The sequence below is a fragment of the Ictalurus punctatus genome, chromosome 7 (genome assembly GCF_001660625.3).
Source record: "Ictalurus punctatus breed USDA103 chromosome 7, Coco_2.0, whole genome shotgun sequence".
Classification (NCBI taxonomy): domain Eukaryota; kingdom Metazoa; phylum Chordata; class Actinopteri; order Siluriformes; family Ictaluridae; genus Ictalurus; species Ictalurus punctatus.
Genome location: NC_030422.2, coordinates 7,211,893 through 7,229,663, shown reverse-complemented (window position 1 = coordinate 7,229,663; position 17,771 = coordinate 7,211,893). Strand labels below are relative to the sequence as shown.

Sequence of the window (17,771 nt, the reverse complement as noted above, 5' to 3'; positions counted from 1 at the left end):
GGAGCCTATCCCAGGGAACTTGGGGCACAAGGCAGGGGACACCCTGGATGGGGTGCCAACCTATCACAGGGCACAATCATACACACATATTCTCACACTATATGTATAACTTGGAAATACCAATCAACATACTACACATGTCTTTGAAAAGGGGGAAAAGACCGGAGTGCCCGGAGGAAATTGTCTAGGAAAACCAGAATTTCTCAGAGTTTGAGCCCCAGTGCATTAACTTCTCAGGGGGCCCTATGCCCTAGATATTACTCTTTTCACCACTCATGAACTGATGAAGGTTTTTTATTCTGTTAGCATTTTTGCTCAAAGACCAGCATGCTTTCAAAAAAAATTAAAAAAATACACATTACTTACTTACAAATGCATTATTTACTTACTAGTCCAAAGCCCAGTAAACCTCATGTCCTTCTGTAACTATAGAAAGCAGAGAAAAACACTTCCTCTCTGACAGACAGGGGGTTGTCCAGAGTTCAGTTTCATCCTCTCAACAGATGATAAAAAGGGAAGAGTGGGGAGATTTTCAGTAAGGTTTCAACTGCAGCTGAGGGAACATGTCTTTCGTGAGCACTCTACGTCAGTGGGATGAAGCAGTGGCTTGTATGGAGAAAAAGGACACAGTCTCTGCCCTCAGGATATTCCTGGACATTGAGGAGAAGACATCAAAAATCAACTTCAACATCGGATGCCTCCATCTGAACAACAACGAGCTGGATGCTGCTGAGAAGGTAAAGAGACTTCTGTCATTGGGTTATTGAATTGAGTTTTTGGATGATGTGAAGATGAGTGAGATTAAAGTAATACCTTATAGTATTGGTGTTATGGTGTTAGTTGTATACTGAATTTTGTGTTCGAATATCAAACACCTAACTGAAAAAAAAGGAAGTAAAAGTTGTTTCAGTCTGTTATGAGGAAACTTCTCTCTTTTGTAGGCATTTGACAGTAGCATCGGCAAAGATGAGCATTTGGCCGTTGCTTTTTTTCAGCGGGGAATTACGTTCTACAAAAAAGAAAGGTGGGCCTGCTAATACTTAATCAACACTGTATTCAGTTTAGGCAAATCAAATAAAAACATATAACTCTATTGTAATAAAAGAGGAATGTAATGTAATGTCTTCGACATTGCACTATCAGGAAATGAATGTTGTAAACCCCCTTCCTTTTTTTTTCTTTCTTTTTTTTTCTTTACCTATGCCTCCTTACTTTTATCACACTAACAAGACAGTATCCTCTGAACATCTGAATATCTTTTAAGGTTTGAAGAGTCACTGATGGATTTCAAGCAAACTTTAAAGGAGCTAAGAGGGAACCACCTGATAGACTACAAACCTCTGGGACTGATGTATAAACTTTGTGCTTGTGAGGTGTGTGTTGATAGTTTTATTCTTCTCTTGCAGATTTGTAAGCCTATACATTTACAGGCCAGATGTGGTTTTGAAAGGAAAACAGTTGGAGGCAAAAAAGCTATTGCTCCAAAATGGTTAGAGCAGATTCCTCCGACGATGGCCCATGATTTCAATATGCTCTTCTTTTGTCAAAGGCGTTCTTAAAGGCTATCTGGAAGAAGAAAAAAAATTATATATATATATATATATATATATATATATATATATATATATATATATATATATATATATATATATATAATATAAACTAAGTATGAAAAATCTTGGAAGATATTTCGCTAAAAATTTGTTAATTTCCCCTATGTATGGAAAATTTTGGAACACACTGTCATAAGGCAACTCATTATAATCACGACATTGTCCTTAAATTTTCAATTTTCATGACCCGCTGTGAAAACTGATGTATGATAATATAACTGATGATGTAATATAATGCTCACAGTACTGCAGATTGTGTGCTTAAAAGCTAGGCTATTGGGCCCTTGAGAAAAGATTAACGTTTAGCTGCTCAGTTAAATGATATGATGATGTTCTACCTCACTCATAAGTTTTAGATAAAACCATCTGAAATGTAATGCAAGTGGTGACCCTCACACACTCTAAACAAATACTTAAATAAATATAAGAGATGAGAGAGTGAGAGAGAGAGAGAGAGAGAGAGAGAGAGAGAGAGAGTCTATGATACCATTTGATTATAACTGAAAATCAATGTTTAAGCAAATTGACATGGTTCTCTAAAATGATGACTGTGTGTGCTTTCCCAGGATTAGCTCACAGTGTTTTATTGGTTCTGCTCATTCATTTAGGTGCAGCACAATATTGGACTTGTCTATGCGCAGATGGGGAAATGGGAGAACGCTCAGGAAAACCTGCTTTTAGCTCTTAAACTCCGTACAGATTCCAAATTCAACCACATCGACAAGGCTCTGGAATCCATTCTGGTCAGTTCAGAAACACGACCCACATGATACTTCAGTCACAAATATGACAATCATTCTGAATAGGTTGTTTTAATCCACCATTGAACCATTGTCCACCATTGCACCATAATCTAAAAGTACGTTACGATGAAAAAGAAATTGCTTTAAACAATTACAAATGCCTTGGGAGCATCCCTATATCTTAATCACAAAAAAAAAAAAAAATAGGTCTCTATGAATTTGTTTGAATATATATAGCATTATATAACATTCACTGGTAGCCAAAATATTTAACGGGCGAGTTAAATGCTATAATCCGGCTCACATTTGTGCAACACAAGTCGGAGAGTATCTGCGTTTTCATCACTTTTGTCATATTCCCAGTAAATTAGACTATAACTTCGAAACTTAACATTAGCCGAGTTAACTAGACATCTAGCTTAGCTCACAATCTCAACAGCTGTGCACCTCATTTCCATGAGGTATTTTTCAAACTCCACATTCCTTACTTGACACATCGATTCCATAAAAATATGCATTAAGGGTAAATGTCATTTGGGGATATATTTAGGGCATCTTTTTAACGCTCACTATAGCTCAGTTTTGCTAGCTTAGCCAGCCATCTAGAGTAGTTTGGAAACATGAAGACAGTTGCAGTTGGATGTTGTGAACAGCCAATGTGTCAGAAATCATAAAGAGAAGTTCATGTATCTAACCCACTCATTGTTGCTGAAGAACCTTGTGCAATTTTTTTTTACTCGCAGATGTATATTTAATTGAATTGCTTTCACATTCTAACTTTCAAAGTGATGTTTTGATGAATGATCAGTTAAGGGCATCATTAAAGTGTGTTTCTAAACTGCATTTTCAGTTACAGGAATATATATATATTCCATGTGAGATTATATATATATAGGTGACTGTGTTCTTGCGTACTCATGCATGCAGAAGCAGAAGCTCTTTCCTCTGGTGGTGATTCGACCTGAGCTGCTGTTCAAACCCAATAAGCACTATGTGGCAGAGCTGGAGAAAAAAGACTATCTTGGAAAGGCCAAGGTACCCAACCATCATCAGTTCAGAGCTTGATGTAACCAGTGATAGTAGGATAATGTTGGTCGTTAAAACAGAATTGAATTTTACAGATGCTTTGTCCACACAGGTTATATCTTCTGTGGTTCCTGCTGATAATTTCTCAGGTTTCGCTCCTCTTCAGCCTCATGTGAGTCAGGATACATTTTCTTCTCCTTCATTACAGGCCCCTTTTTAATACAAGTGTTCCTAATAAAGTGCTCATGAAGTGTATATTCGAAAAGGCTTTTCGAGTAATAATGTCTCTGAACTGTCTTCATTAGTTCATTTACATGTACCGTTAAGATGTTTGGCAGATCTGGGTGAATAAATGCCTTTATATTTAGATCAAGTTTCTTATTTTATTTTACTTTATTTTAAAAGTCAGTGTGGGTTATAGTGATGATATTAATGGGCTCTGGAATGTTAAAATAGATGAATAATCTGTGGATGATTTATAACCTTCTTCATATTTAATGTATATTGAATTAATATATAATATTTTTCATTTGCTTCACGTAGGTTGAAGATGCTCCGGTTAAACCCAAGGCACCAGAAGTACTGAGGTAAACCTAATGCTGTCTGTTTCCCCCATGAAACCGAACTCAACCAATTGGAGCGTTATTGATCGTTTTTGTACCTGTGAACTGCAGAGCTCTTGAAGGTGAACCGCACACTGTTCTGTACGAGTTCATTCCCGAGACAAAAGAAGAACTGGCTGTGTTACCAGGCAACATCGTCTTCGTTCTTCAGAGAGGGACCGACAACTGGGCGTCTGTTATTTTCAACGAACGGGTGCGTCGTGTGTGTCTGCGTGTGGTTTACAGTCTTGCCAAAATGCATGATTTATTATCCAATTGCTGACTATATAAATAGTTTAAACAAACCTAGACATCCTTCGTCACGGTCCCACAGGAAATTAGCACCGTCATGCTGCGGACATTATTTCCTAGAAAAATGAACACACTGCATGATTTTATTTTTCCAAAAACGTCAGCCAAAAAGGTCACATACGGTACAATGAGTCCCAAATGCACTGGTCCCTGTTTCTATAGAGATATTTTTTCTTGTCTCCCATTGCCGAAGGATGTATCAGCCGTTATCTTTAAATCATGCGATCAGTTTAATGCATTGTATGTTATACCCCATACCCCCCGGTTATAACCTTAAGATTTTCTTGCCATATTAAAATGCAGGTGACAGTGACATACTTATAGTATTTACGTAACGTGTAAGTAGAATGTGTTTATTACTCGTCCTCTGATTACTTTCTCGTTTCCAGAGAGGGTTGGTCCCCTACAATTTCCTGGAGCCACTGGATATTACAATGACCTCAAAAATGGTGCAGGTAAAATGCTCGTTTAAACATGTGCGCTTAAAGAAATGATTTACAGGCCTAGATAGTGTTTAAAAAAAAAAAAAAATAAGCAAAAGGAGAAAAAGTTAAATATATAAAAATGTTTTTAAGAGCACAAAACTAGAATAATAAAAAAAAATTTCTCACTGCCGATGTGAAGGAGATGTTCAGTTATGAGAACATGGATGCCGTAATACTTACCACAAGTGCCATTATTTTTCTCTATATCAATTTTAAATCGTGGATATTAGAACCAAGCAATAACACTGTAGTACTAATCAAATAGTATAGTTTATATTTGCATGTAGTATCAAAATCATTTTTTTCCCCCAATTCACCATGTTTTTTTTATACTAACTTTACACCTATTCTTCTATTTGAAAGTCTAAAAGAAATATCAGTGAGATTCTCTTCTCTGTAGGTTGCACCATCCAACGGCAATGAAGACATACCCGCTCCACCAAGAAGACCAGCGCCCACTAAACCGTTGGATAAACCTGTAGAACAGGAGGCCCCAACAACTGAGGTACTATATACCACATCCACACACACACACATCATACCAGCAAACGTTGTGTATTTACTCCTCACTAGTTATAACCGATGTTTCCAATAAGGAATTAGATTTGTTCTATATTATCTACTCCCCGCCCTAGATTAAAGCTGATGATGATTTCTCAAAATGCATTGTGAAAGTGCACTTCCTGTTCACCATGTCCATCTGCATTGCACCGGGACAGCCATATAAAGCCGTCCTCAAGATTATCAGCACTAAACTCAAGCGACCTGCTTCTACACTCACTCTGAGGTACCTACACTCCTATACATCTCCCTGAAAAATGATCCTAAACCTGACTGATCAGGACACAAATGTTCTAAAGAGGTATCCCTTTAATTGCTGGCAAAATGACTATTATACACCAGATTTAACGTTCAGAACTGGACTTTCTTGTGTCTTTGACAGTGTGTATGATATATGAGAGAAAAGCTGCATGGACAGTACCATTGCTTAAAGTGTAATAATTCTTCATTGTCAATATCCTGCCAGCTATTTTAAGCCTGGATCTACTGAGAAGGTACCAATTGACGAGTCGGAGATGGAGGTGTTGTGGACCTGCGTGAGCAACAATCGCCTCACGCTGTGGTGTTCGGCCACTGAGGTACCACAATTCAAATTGTCCTGAGACAAACACATCCTACCCATCAAGTGCCACACCAGTAACACCACGTTGCTTCATTTTTATGTTTATATTTAACGTATTAAATGTCTTTTACTTTCAGTGAGGCTGGCATTTCATATCTCCTGTAATAGATTATTAATACGATTATATTTCATTCATCCATTTTCATCCAAAAAATAATATATTTAATAATGCCCACGAAACCATTACAAATTGCTTAGGAACATCCCTTCACCTTCAGCGTTATGAAAAAATGCCAGACCTCTTTCATCACCCAGTGCCATGTGAACTAGATAACGGGCAAATTAAACACACGTGGGATTTTAGTATTGGCGTTTTAATTTCAATCGTCATTACCCCAATAATTTATAGAACAGCAGTCAAACCGATAAACATAGACACTCACGACTTAATTCATTCATTTCAAAATTTAAAAAAAAAAAAAAAAAAAACATTCCTCATTTTAGTTCATTAGTTCAGTTTAAAAAAAAGAAGAAAGAAAAAAAGATGCATTAGGAGTATGTCATATTTTCAGTATCTTCATAGACTAATTTCTTTATAACCTTTAGCACACAGTCCTGGTTCGACCGGTTTTTGTGTCATCATATTATTTTAAACTCATTGTTCTTGCTTGTAATATTCTTTTCTGTTTTTTTTTTTTGTTTTTTTTTTAAAAGAAAATCATCCCAGTGAGTTGGCACACAGTGTGTGTGGCATGTGCATGTTTTCCCCTTGCTTTGGGGGTTTCCTCCCCCAGTCCAAAGACATGCATGGTAGGCTGATTGGCATGTCCAAAGTGTCCGTAGTGTATGAATGGGTGTGTGAATGCGTGTGTGATTGTGCCCTGCAATGGATTGGCACCCTGTCCAGGCTGTCACCCACATTGTGCCCGATGCTCCCTGGGATAGGCTCCAGGTTCCCCGTGACTCTGAAGGATAAGCGGTATTAGAAAATGGATGGATCCCAGTGTGTAAAGTTGGTCTTGCCTTATTTTGGCATTTGACTACAGCTTTTAGCGCTTTTTGGAGCTTGGCTGTGGTGATTCGTGCTCATTCAACCACGAGAGTATTAGTGAGGTCAGGCACTGATGTCGGGTGAGGAGGCCTGGGGTGTAGTTTGCATCCCTGTTCATCCCAAAGCTGTTCAGTGGGGTTGAGGTCAGGGTTCTGCGCAGGCCACAATTTTTATGCCAACACGAGTGTGATATTCAGGTGTCCACATACTTTTGGCCATAAAGTGTGCCTGACTCTGTGTTTTAGGATAAAACCGTAACTCAGAAAAAGATGGTGGCTCTGTACACTTACGAGGCATCCACACCTGAAGATCTGGACTTTTCTCAAGGCGATGTCATTACTATCCTGTCTAAAGGTAAGAAATTAAGATTGGCTATAATTAAGAAATTAAGAATTAAGAAATGAAATCTTTATGATGTTTATTTTCCACTTCAGTGAATGAAGAGTGGCTTGAGGGCGAGTGCAATGGGAAGAGCGGCATATTTCCATCATCTTTTGTTGTAGATCAAGAAGATAATCAGTAAATGGAGACAAGTCTTACTGATAAATAACACAATCTTAACTACAAAGATTATTGAATTATTCAAAGCTTAAGCGTAATTTAACCAGCAATGCACAAGTGCAGTTTTACTAAGGGTCACATACTTACACCATCATTTTCTTATAGACCTGGATAATACAAGGCTATACAATAGTTTATGAACATATTTTAGCTTTTTGGAAATTACTTGTGTACAACCTGTTTGCCATCAATTTTTTTTTTTTTAAATACACCAAGGAACCTTTTTGATCATCAGTAAACGGTAAGCAATGAAACGACATGATGTGCATGTATTATATGCTGTTACCTCACAATATCAAAGATTATCTGTTTATTATTGGTCTTCGGTTCTGTGGCGCGTCCAATATACAAGTCCCTGTCTATGAGCTGTTACTATAGAAATGCTAACGCATTAGAATGAGCACATTAATATACTGTAATGCCATTATTAAGTACAGCTGGCTGGCAGAGGGGCTGTTATAGAAAATTCATTAATACTTTCTGACCAATCAGAATAGAGAATCCAACAGCACTGCTGTACAATACATCTTCAACTGATTTTGACATCAGGTACTTACAGTGGTGCTTGAAAGTCATAAATATGACCTGAAACAATCAGATTTTCACACGTAAGGTCCTAAAAGTGAACAAAGAGAACCAAGCTAAACAAATAAGACAAAAATATTATACTTGGTCATTTATTTATTGAGGAAAATGACCCAATATTACAATTTTGTGAGAGGCAAAAGTATGTGCACCTCTAGGATTAGCAGTTCATTTGAAGGTGAAATTAGAGTCAGGTGATTTCGGTCAATGGGATGACGATCAGGTGTGAGTGAGCGTTTTATTTTAAAGAACAGGGATCTATCAGAGTCTGATCTTCACAGCACGTTTGTGGAAGTGTATGAACAACGGAGGTTTCCGAGGACCTCATCAGGCTGGAAAAGATTACAAAATCATCTCTAAAGAGTTTGGACTCCACCAATCCACAGTCAGACAGATTGTGTACAAATGGAGGAAATGCAACACCATTGTTCCCCTCCTTAGGAGTGGAGACCAACAAAGAGCACTCTAAGAGTAAGACGTTTAAAATAGTCCACAAGGTCACAAAGGAACTCGGGGTAACTTCTAAACAACTAATATTGGATAATGTTAATGTTCATGAGTCCACCGTCAGGAGAACACTGAACAACGATGATGTGCATGGCAGGGCTGCAAGGAGAAAGCAACCGCTCTCCAAAAAGACCACTGCCGCCCTACTGCAGTTTTCTAAAGATCACATGGACAAGCCAGAAGGCTACTGGTAAAATGTCTTGTGGACGGATGAGACCAAAATAAAACTTTCTGGTTTAAATGAAAAGTGTAATGTTTGGAGAAATGAAAATGCTTTCCAGTATAAGAACCTTATCCCATCTGTGAAACATGATGGTGGTAGTATCATGGTTTGGGCCTGTTTTGCTGCATCTGGGCCAGGACGACTTGACATGAAACAATGGCTTCTTAATTATTCTAAAGGAAAATGTCAGGACACTGACATGTCTGTGAACTGAATCTCAAGAGAAAGCGGGTCATGCAGCAAGACAATGACGCTAATCATACAAGTCGTCCTACCAGAGAACGATTAAAGAAGAATAAAGGGAATGTTTTGGAACGGCCAAGTCAAAGTCCTGACCTTAATCCAATAGAAATGTTGTGGAAGGATCTGAAGCAAGCCGTTCATGTGAGGAAACCCACCAACATCCCAGAGTTGAAGCCGTTCTGTACTTTTAGTTTATATGCATGTCTTCTGTGGAATTTTTATACTGAGGTTTTTAAAATGGCTTTAAATAACACCTTCTCTTGATCATCATGTATATGGAAAATAATTCCGTCAGTCACAAAAGCTTAAACATGGCATATTACACTTACATCCAGTGTCAGTGGATTGACACGAACACACCAACTCCGTCGTTTACAGTAAATATGATGCAACATGTTGCAGTGAAGTTTTTCTAATTTCCTTTTTTTTTTTTTTTTTCTGTGGTCAGGTCGAGTAGTCTTTACTGTCCGTACCCTCCTCCTCATAAGCAATAGCGATACCGCGTCTTCCCTGCACAGCTTTAACTACTGGCGTTTCCCCCAACTTGGGTTCCAACCCCTGCCAGCTCCGGCCCGCGAGAAAAGATGCTGCGAACATAGAAGGCAAATCATTTATAATAATAAATATATTCTGCATTAGATGAATACAACTTTGTGTGGAAGAAAATCAGAACAGCACTAATCCCTTTGCCAAACCAGATGATAATTAGACTGGATTTGAGGCTGATTCATACGTCCCAAAATATATTAGGATAAAGTTCCCAGATTATCCTGCGGGATCCCATATCTGGGACCGCTGACGGTTTCGACATCGGTTAGGATTATATAAACCTTGTAGCGTGGCCCAGGTATAAAATGCTGTAAAACAGTGATGACCAATGGATCCCTAATGCAAAACATTTGATCAGGTAGGATGGAACTAGACTTATTTGGTGATAAGTGCTCTAAAAGGAGAAAAAAAAACAAAAAACACATTTCTACACTAAAAGTAGAAACTTATTTCTACAAATTGTCTTTTGTATATTCTCCCATTGTTTCATTGAGTGGAAGTGTGAACGCATTTCTGCTGTTCTCATAGCTCGTTACCTGCAGTATTCGTGTTAGCCACAGTTAGCGTCTGATTCCTGACCACAACTGAAGACGACAATGGCGCACCATCTGTTGGCTCAGATGAGGATCGTAAAGAGGAAGCGCGCAGTGCTCCAGTGATCAGTGACACATCTGTTGTGTCATCATTAGTCGACTGTTCTGACTCGGGAAAGTCCACGTGACTGCTCCCTCCTGTTAAACATTTGGTAACAAATATTATAAATCAACCCATTGTGCAATAATATTCTATTCAGGCATGAAAAACATCAACCGTGGTAACTGACTGAATGCTCTGGGAGTCTCTGTTGCGAAACATCAGGAGGTGTGATGGCAGTCCTGTCTCAACACAGCAGTGATGATCTGGTATTATCAAAGCTGATTTGATATTGATCCAGTGTTTAAGGCCGGCACATGTGCCAACACCGCTACCCGGTGCCACACCTCTTACAGTAATAAAACAAAAGTCGATCAACACGTCACAAAACCCAACAACAAAGCAGAAAGTCTGAGGTAAATACAGTAATCTAGCAAGAGTAAGGAAAAGCCTGAGAAAACAATGACAGGCCAAAGGAGACATGAGCACTCTCAACCGGAAGCGATAAATATACACAACCACAGAAACAAATACAGTGGTATTTCATCCATTTGTTTCTTATCTAAGCATAATTTATATAACCATATAGTAGAGCTGCACGATGAATGGAAGATCGATCGCGATTACGATTTCGACTGCCCACGGTTCCGTGAACACGATCGACTGCGATAGTGACGTTTAAAGTCCGTCCTCCGCTCAGAGAAAACTCCGCTGCAGATCAAATCGAGCGCTTCCTAAACTTACAGCCAATCACATAGAGCGGCGCAGGGATGACGTCATGTTGTACGCCAAAACCCGGAAACGAGTTCGCATTTTAGCGCTCGAGCTCCAGAGCTTTGCGCGAGGGGAAATCATGACACTGACACGTTGCTAAAGGGGACTACAGACGATGTCGGGGACATTAAACGTCATCGCGCCGAACAGGAAAAAACTTCGCAGATAAACTGGTTCAGGTTTGCTGTGCACAATTCCCAAAACACACGTGGATGAAGATTCCTCCACAGAGTAAATCCGTATTAGGGAAAATGTTTTAAATAAAGTTTGGAGAAGTCGTGGGAAGCTCGGTGTCGGCGACGTTGAAGTGGAGCGACCGTGGTGTAGTTCGTTTACAGCGTACGGTTAGCTGTTTATTTCTGGAGATTGTGTTTACGCTCCAAACTTCATAAATGCTGTGTTGATTTGTGAAAATGATCTTGAGGGACAGAACGTGTTAGTGTTGTAAACTTTTGTTGATCACCGAAGCGGTGTGATGAGAACTTCTGGGTTCCGGTACGAAATGACGTCATCTCTGCGTCATCGCTCTATCGGGTGATTTGTCTGCGTCTCTCCTCCCGTAAACGCCGTTCTTGCCTTTTCTCCATTCGCCTGAATGCAAACGCTTTTCATTTGGTTGATGGCATTTTTATTTTTTTACTTATCCTATATTCTGCGTACAATTTTATTCGTATTTCGTTTCTACGAGATGATGCACTTTAAGGACCGGTCTAATTTCACGCGAAGATTTGCACATTAGCAGGAATGTAGCACAACACGGAGGTGAACGCAGCGGTCCGTTTATTCAAATGTGAACGTGCAATAATCATGATCTCAATATCGATCAAAAATAATCGTGATGATCATTTTGGCCACAATCGTGCAGCCCTGACATACAGCACAGATAACCATCACGCCCGTTACCCAAAACAGCAGCGAAGCTTCGTGTGCCCTTTGTGTTTTAGACATAATGTTAAGAATACTGGTTTATAATAACGATGGTCAATCTGTCAGTATTTTTCCCTGACATATCTTCCCTAACTGTATTTCTCTCGGCTAGGACCATGTCACTAAATTACCATGTAAAAGTAAAAGCAGAAATCAGTTTTGTTTTTAAAGGAAATGGTTAGTTAACCAACCGATCACTGACCATGACTAACCATGACTAACCATAACAGTGGAACACTCCTAATGTCCCTGTACATGGCCATTTATACATTTTCAAGTAGTCTAAATGTAAACAGACATAAAAGAAAATTTAAAAAACTAGTCTATGGCTTGCTTTAGTCCTGTTGATCTACAGACTGTATGACATTAAAATCTGGTTTAGGATTGGGCTGATGCTCATGAACTGCATGAAACAGCCCGGATCCCTGACTTCCACCACAAGCTGAGAACAATTCTCACTACGCTTCTCTAGGACGGTTCATCCAAACAGGCTTAATGGCTATTTACTCATCAACCAACAGACATTTTGAAAACCGGCGTGCCTCTCAATGCAACTGCAGTAGCAAGGTAAATCATTTGTAGAATGGAGATTCTCCATGACCTGAAGAAGGGCGTGTATACATGACGGTCTGGATCAATGGCCTATTCATTTACAGCAAAGCCAGTAGCACAAAGCAACCTTTGAAGTGTCCTGTATAAGACTAGATCACACACACAAACCTTTGAAAGAGGAGATGATTCATTGGCCCTAAAATTGCCTCGAAAAAAAAAAAATTCCTCGACGAATACATCCGAGCTGTGGATAAAAAGAAACCTGACCACAGATTTATGACGTAGCAATGAAAACTGCACAAGTTAAAGTAACATTTTAGGTAGCCATGCACAGTTACAGTGCTGTAAAAAAATTTTAAAAATGAAAAATAATAAAGTATTTGCCCCCATCCTGATTTCTTCTGTTTTTCCTCTATCTCCCAGTCTAAATTGTTTAAGAAATGAAAACAAATTCTAAGATAAAAACAAAGGCAACCCGAGTAAACACAAGATTTTAAATGATAAATGTTATTTATCGAAGCAAAAAAGTTATCCAATACCAACTGGGTCTGTGTGAAAATGTATATGCCCCCGTAGTGTACTAATTCCCCAAATCTATGAAACTGCATTCTTAAAGGGGTTCAGCCGGACAGAGCTGTGTCAGAAAGAAAATAAAAAAAATGTAATGGTTTCAATGAAGAATTATGCCTCTTGTACCTTACTACACTAACTGGTGATGTCGTGTACACGGAATGGGACAAAAAAAAAAGAAAGAAAGAAAGAGAAGCACATACCAGGCAGCAGATCTTGAAAGTCTGTGATGTATTCTCCGCTCCACTCGCGATGCTTGTTACAGGCCACTTCCATCTCAAACGGCGTCACCACCGGCCTGTAGAACTCGCTAGAATCCAGCAGGGAGTTCTCTGGACAAGCAACTAACACATACACATCAATCTCCAGGAAGTTGGCCAGCTTTGGTACATTGATCTTGCCCATCGCAAACATATAGCTCTTCTTGCCGGCCTTGCGAATACTTTCTTTCAGCTGCTCAATGATGCTCAAGTAGTTGGCGACGCCCAAGGTGCCCACCAGGATTCCCACCACATTGGCATCCTTCGCCCGCTCAATGGCGTAGTAGCGCTTCATCAGTGCTTTGTTGACGTTGATAGATTCAGCTCGGCCCGTCGACGTGTCTGGGTCGAATGAACTGAAGGCGCAGCGGTTCCACGTCATCATGAAGTTTGTGAGAGTGAGTCCCTCTTGACCGATATAGAACATCCTGTAGTCCTCCACGTTCTTTCCTCGTTTTAAACCAAACCGACGGCCGAATTTACGAACAGAGCCGTCATCCTCAGGGTTATCGCTAACTTTCAGAGGTCCATGTAAGTGTTCTGCTCTTAGAACAGAGAACACAGTGTTGGGGTAGGTGCCACCCAAAAGCCTTTGGAAATCATCTGATGAGAAGCAAAAACATTGTTATGTAGGCAGTTGACTTGCGTGGTGGAATAACACTGACAAAAAAAAAAAACACACACAACCAACAGACTAACTAACGTTATTTCCCCACATTAATGTTTTCTTATCAAGATTTCCCTTGATTTTACATGTCTTACCCACGATCCACATCAAGTCCACCACTGCCTAATCTTTATGTTTTTGTTGCTTGTTGACATTGTTTGACAAAAGACTGCCATTAAACGTGTCTGTATTTGCACTTAAAGTATTGGCACCCTGTGCATCAGGTTGCACTGTGATCATTTAACTGGAGGGATTTCATCAACCTACCTATAGCATGTGAGTAGGTGACGTCATACAATACGATCACGTGAGTCTCACGGTCAGGGTAGAGTTCCCTGAACGACGTGGCACACTCCTGCACATTAATGGGTCTTTTCCCGAACACATACGTAAGGGGCAGACGTGTGGACGGACTGAGACACGAGCGGCCGTAGTGCACGATGCAGTCGGCTCCGACGTGTTCGGCGGCCACTTCATCCACACAGCAGCTGACGAGGAGAACAAAACATGTGAAGCATGGTTACTATATCAGATATTATAATGATAATGAGCTAAACAAGGGGACCAGTTTTTACCTGCCATAGGTGGTGTCACCTAAAATATACGTCTTTGCTTTGGTTTCCCTCTCTAATGCTGCGGCGACTGCAACGCAATCAACCAGAAGTTCATCAGGAAACTGCAAAGCTACCTGTGTACAATAAGAGATCGTGATGATGTACAGTAAAAACGGCTGATGCTGGTTTAAAACACACATTGATGGAGGTCATTTTAGAGAACATCTGGTTTTCGGAAGCACAGATTCTGCAAAGATAATAACACAAGAAGAAAAAAAAATAAAAAATACCGCGAAAATGTTTTCCCGCCAAATTAAAGTTCACCTTTTTGAAATTGTTACTGGTGATAAACGAACAGGTCTCGCTGATCTGATAAAGCCCGTGTAGATCTTCAGGCCGGCTGCCTGATTCACTGAGGTTCACGTCAACACTGCGCTGCAGCACTCTCTCAGCGTCACTGCTGAACACCTCCACCATCTTGCTTTATGTAGGAGGGCTACATTCAGCACCTGAACAACACACAGCAATTCAATAGCAGAATCTTTTATTATTATTATTAGTAGTAGTAGTAGTAGTAGTAGTATTATTAGTAGTAGTAGTAGTAGTAAGAGTCAGGTGATCAGAACGTCTTTGGCTTCTAGGTGGAATAATGCTGAAAGGGAGCATCTACATTAGTTAGTATATCTACAGATAAATTCAGAATTCGACGCTCATTTAAAGTGCAACGGCAACTGAGTGCAAGTCGTCTTAAAGTACACGCAAAAATTCGCATCCCCATTTATAGACTCTCGTAAATTCAAATGTAAAGTTTTAAGTAACTAATTACAGTGTCTAATAACTAAATCACTCCACATGTGGCTACTATTTACTTTGGAAAGAATAAACAAGTTCCAACAGGATCAAACTCTAAAAAGCCTCAAAATGGAAAGTAGCAAACTTTCACAGAGTTGAAAAGGTTTACCACAAACAGTGAAACCCAAAATTCAGAAACAGAATAAACGCCAAAGAGTGGAAGAAAGAGAGAGAGAGAGAGAGCTGAAAAAGACAAGTGGAATAAAAATACACATTCACACAAATCAGCCATGATATTAAAACCATTGCCGGGGGAAGTGAATGAAATTCACCGTCCACGGCCGAAAACACCTACAATGGGCACGTGAGCATCAGAGCTGGACCGTGGAGCAATGGAAGAAGGTGGCCTGGTCTGATGAATCACGTTTTCTTTTACCTCATGTGGATGGTCGGGTGTGTGTGAGTCATTACCTGGGGAAAAGATTGCACCAGGATGCATTATGGGAAGAAGGCAAGCTGTGTGATGCTGAAGCAATGTTCTGCTTGGAAACCTCAAGTCCTGGTATTCACGTGGACGTTACTTTGACATGTACCACCTACTTAAACACTGTTGAAGACCAAGTACAACCCTTCATGGCAACGGTTTTCCCTAATGGCAGTGTCCTCTTTCAGCAGGATAATGCTCCCTGATACACTGCAAAAATTGTTCAGGAATGTTTTGAGGAACATGATGACGACAAAGAGTTGAAGATGTTGACTCGGCGTCCAAATTCCCCAGCTCTCAATACAATCGAGCATCTGTGGGATGTCCTGGACAAGTAAATCCATGGAGGTCCCATCTCGCAACTTATAGGACTTAAAGGATTTCCTGCGAACATCTCTGTGCCAGACACCACAGCACATCTTCAGAGATCTTGTAGAGTCCATGGCTCAATGGATCACAGTATTAGGCAGGTGGTTTTAAAGTTATGGCTTATCTGTGTGTGTGTGTGTGCAAATATAACACACACACTTAGTGAATAGTTTAGTTACATTTTAACTAAAACAATTTTACTATTTCATATACACGTATTTAGTTACATTTGACATGTAAACTACTGTGCAATTAAAAATAATAATAATAAATGAAATGGAGGACTCGAAGTTTATTGTGTATATTCTCTCTTCCTGTATCACTGTATCAAAGGCAAAAGCCTTCCAGCTCATACAGACCCTCAACCTTCTAAAGTTTGTGGTGTATTTTCAGCTCTTTGTAAACAAGTTAAACTGCATCTGAGTAACAACTCTAAACAGACTGGGAAAGCTGATATCAAGCCCGAAATACACACTCGTGTTGTAGGCTGAAGCTCAGTAACAGTTAGCACGCAGCTAACATCTGACCAAGCACGAGATTCAGCGCCGCGAGTGAAAATGTACATTTGACAAAATGAAGACAAACTCAACATAAACCGCGTGTTGCAAAGTGTAAACATTTACTAAACAGTACATACTAAAACACGAGCCCGTGGTCCAATACACGTGGAAAGAGCTGCACTTCAGGGATGGGGTCTTCTTCGAGGGATTTAGCAGCACTACTCCAGCGCACTGCTGCCCTCTAATGGCCTAGATGAACTACTGCGTCTCAAACACAGGTGCTATTTCCGGGACCTCATTAGATTATAAAAGGGACTCGATTTACTGGAACACTGACCCTCAGGACTGTTCTGGAAAAACAGTTAACGTCACACGCATACAAACTACAGCATCAAGGCAGAACATTGGACTCTTGTGCAAACACATTCACAGAGTGTAGATGTGTTCCCGAAAAAAATCGAGTCTTTCTGTGTTCCTTCTTTTTTCATTTTTTTTTTATTTGTATACTTTTTGTGATGCCAAATATTTGTCACCCACTAAACTACACAAATGAACACTCCAACAGTTTTAAAGAACTTGCACATGACCTTTAAATGACCTTGAATAAAAATGACCCTTTAAAAAAAAAAAAATCTTTGCACCTCAGGTAATTCAGTAAATTAGTCTTATTGATCGACTGTGGTGTTAAATATTACCAAGTTGCAACAATGAGGAAAAAATAAATAAATAAAAAATGAACTAACAAACGAAACTTTTGAATTAAGATTATGAAATAACATGATTCGAAATAATAATAATGATGTGATGAAATAAGTCCAAAAGACATCACGTTAAAATAAGTACATGCTGTTATGAGATATCAAGTCACAAGAACACCCTTACGCTCTTGAAATAACAAGAGGAGATATTAATGAAGTCAAAATAATGCCATTTTAATATTTTTTAACCCTTATGGAAGTCCTATAAAATAAAAAAAAATTGTCTTTGGTCACTTCATTTAATCAATCCAGTCAATTGGTAAAAAATAAATAAAAATAAAATTTTATATATATACACATATATACAT

At 39.4% G+C, this 17,771-nt stretch overlaps 2 protein-coding genes across 2 annotated transcripts; one reads left to right on the top strand and one right to left on the bottom strand.

Moving 5' to 3' along the window:
* Nucleotides 1-495: 495 nt before the first annotated feature.
* On the top strand, nucleotides 496-7,773 carry ncf2 (neutrophil cytosolic factor 2). Its single transcript, XM_017472947.3, has 14 exons — nucleotides 496-737; nucleotides 942-1,024; nucleotides 1,265-1,373; nucleotides 2,222-2,356; nucleotides 3,284-3,391; nucleotides 3,495-3,554; nucleotides 3,926-3,969; nucleotides 4,057-4,198; nucleotides 4,686-4,751; nucleotides 5,182-5,286; nucleotides 5,417-5,568; nucleotides 5,809-5,920; nucleotides 7,201-7,309; nucleotides 7,390-7,773. The coding sequence occupies exons 1-14, from the start codon at nucleotides 564-566 to the stop codon at nucleotides 7,476-7,478; spliced, it is 1,488 nt and encodes a 495-aa protein (XP_017328436.1). The 5' UTR covers nucleotides 496-563; the 3' UTR covers nucleotides 7,479-7,773.
* Nucleotides 7,774-8,177: 404 nt separating this feature from the next.
* Nucleotides 8,178-17,078, bottom strand: dph2 (diphthamide biosynthesis 2). Its single transcript, XM_017472942.3, has 7 exons — nucleotides 16,843-17,078; nucleotides 14,885-15,069; nucleotides 14,582-14,694; nucleotides 14,274-14,494; nucleotides 13,283-13,942; nucleotides 10,160-10,354; nucleotides 8,178-9,661 (listed from the first exon to the last, which is right to left on the bottom strand). The coding sequence occupies exons 2-7, from the start codon at nucleotides 15,035-15,037 to the stop codon at nucleotides 9,519-9,521; spliced, it is 1,485 nt and encodes a 494-aa protein (XP_017328431.1). The 5' UTR covers nucleotides 15,038-15,069; nucleotides 16,843-17,078; the 3' UTR covers nucleotides 8,178-9,518.
* Between the last annotated feature and the right edge of the window lie 693 nt (nucleotides 17,079-17,771).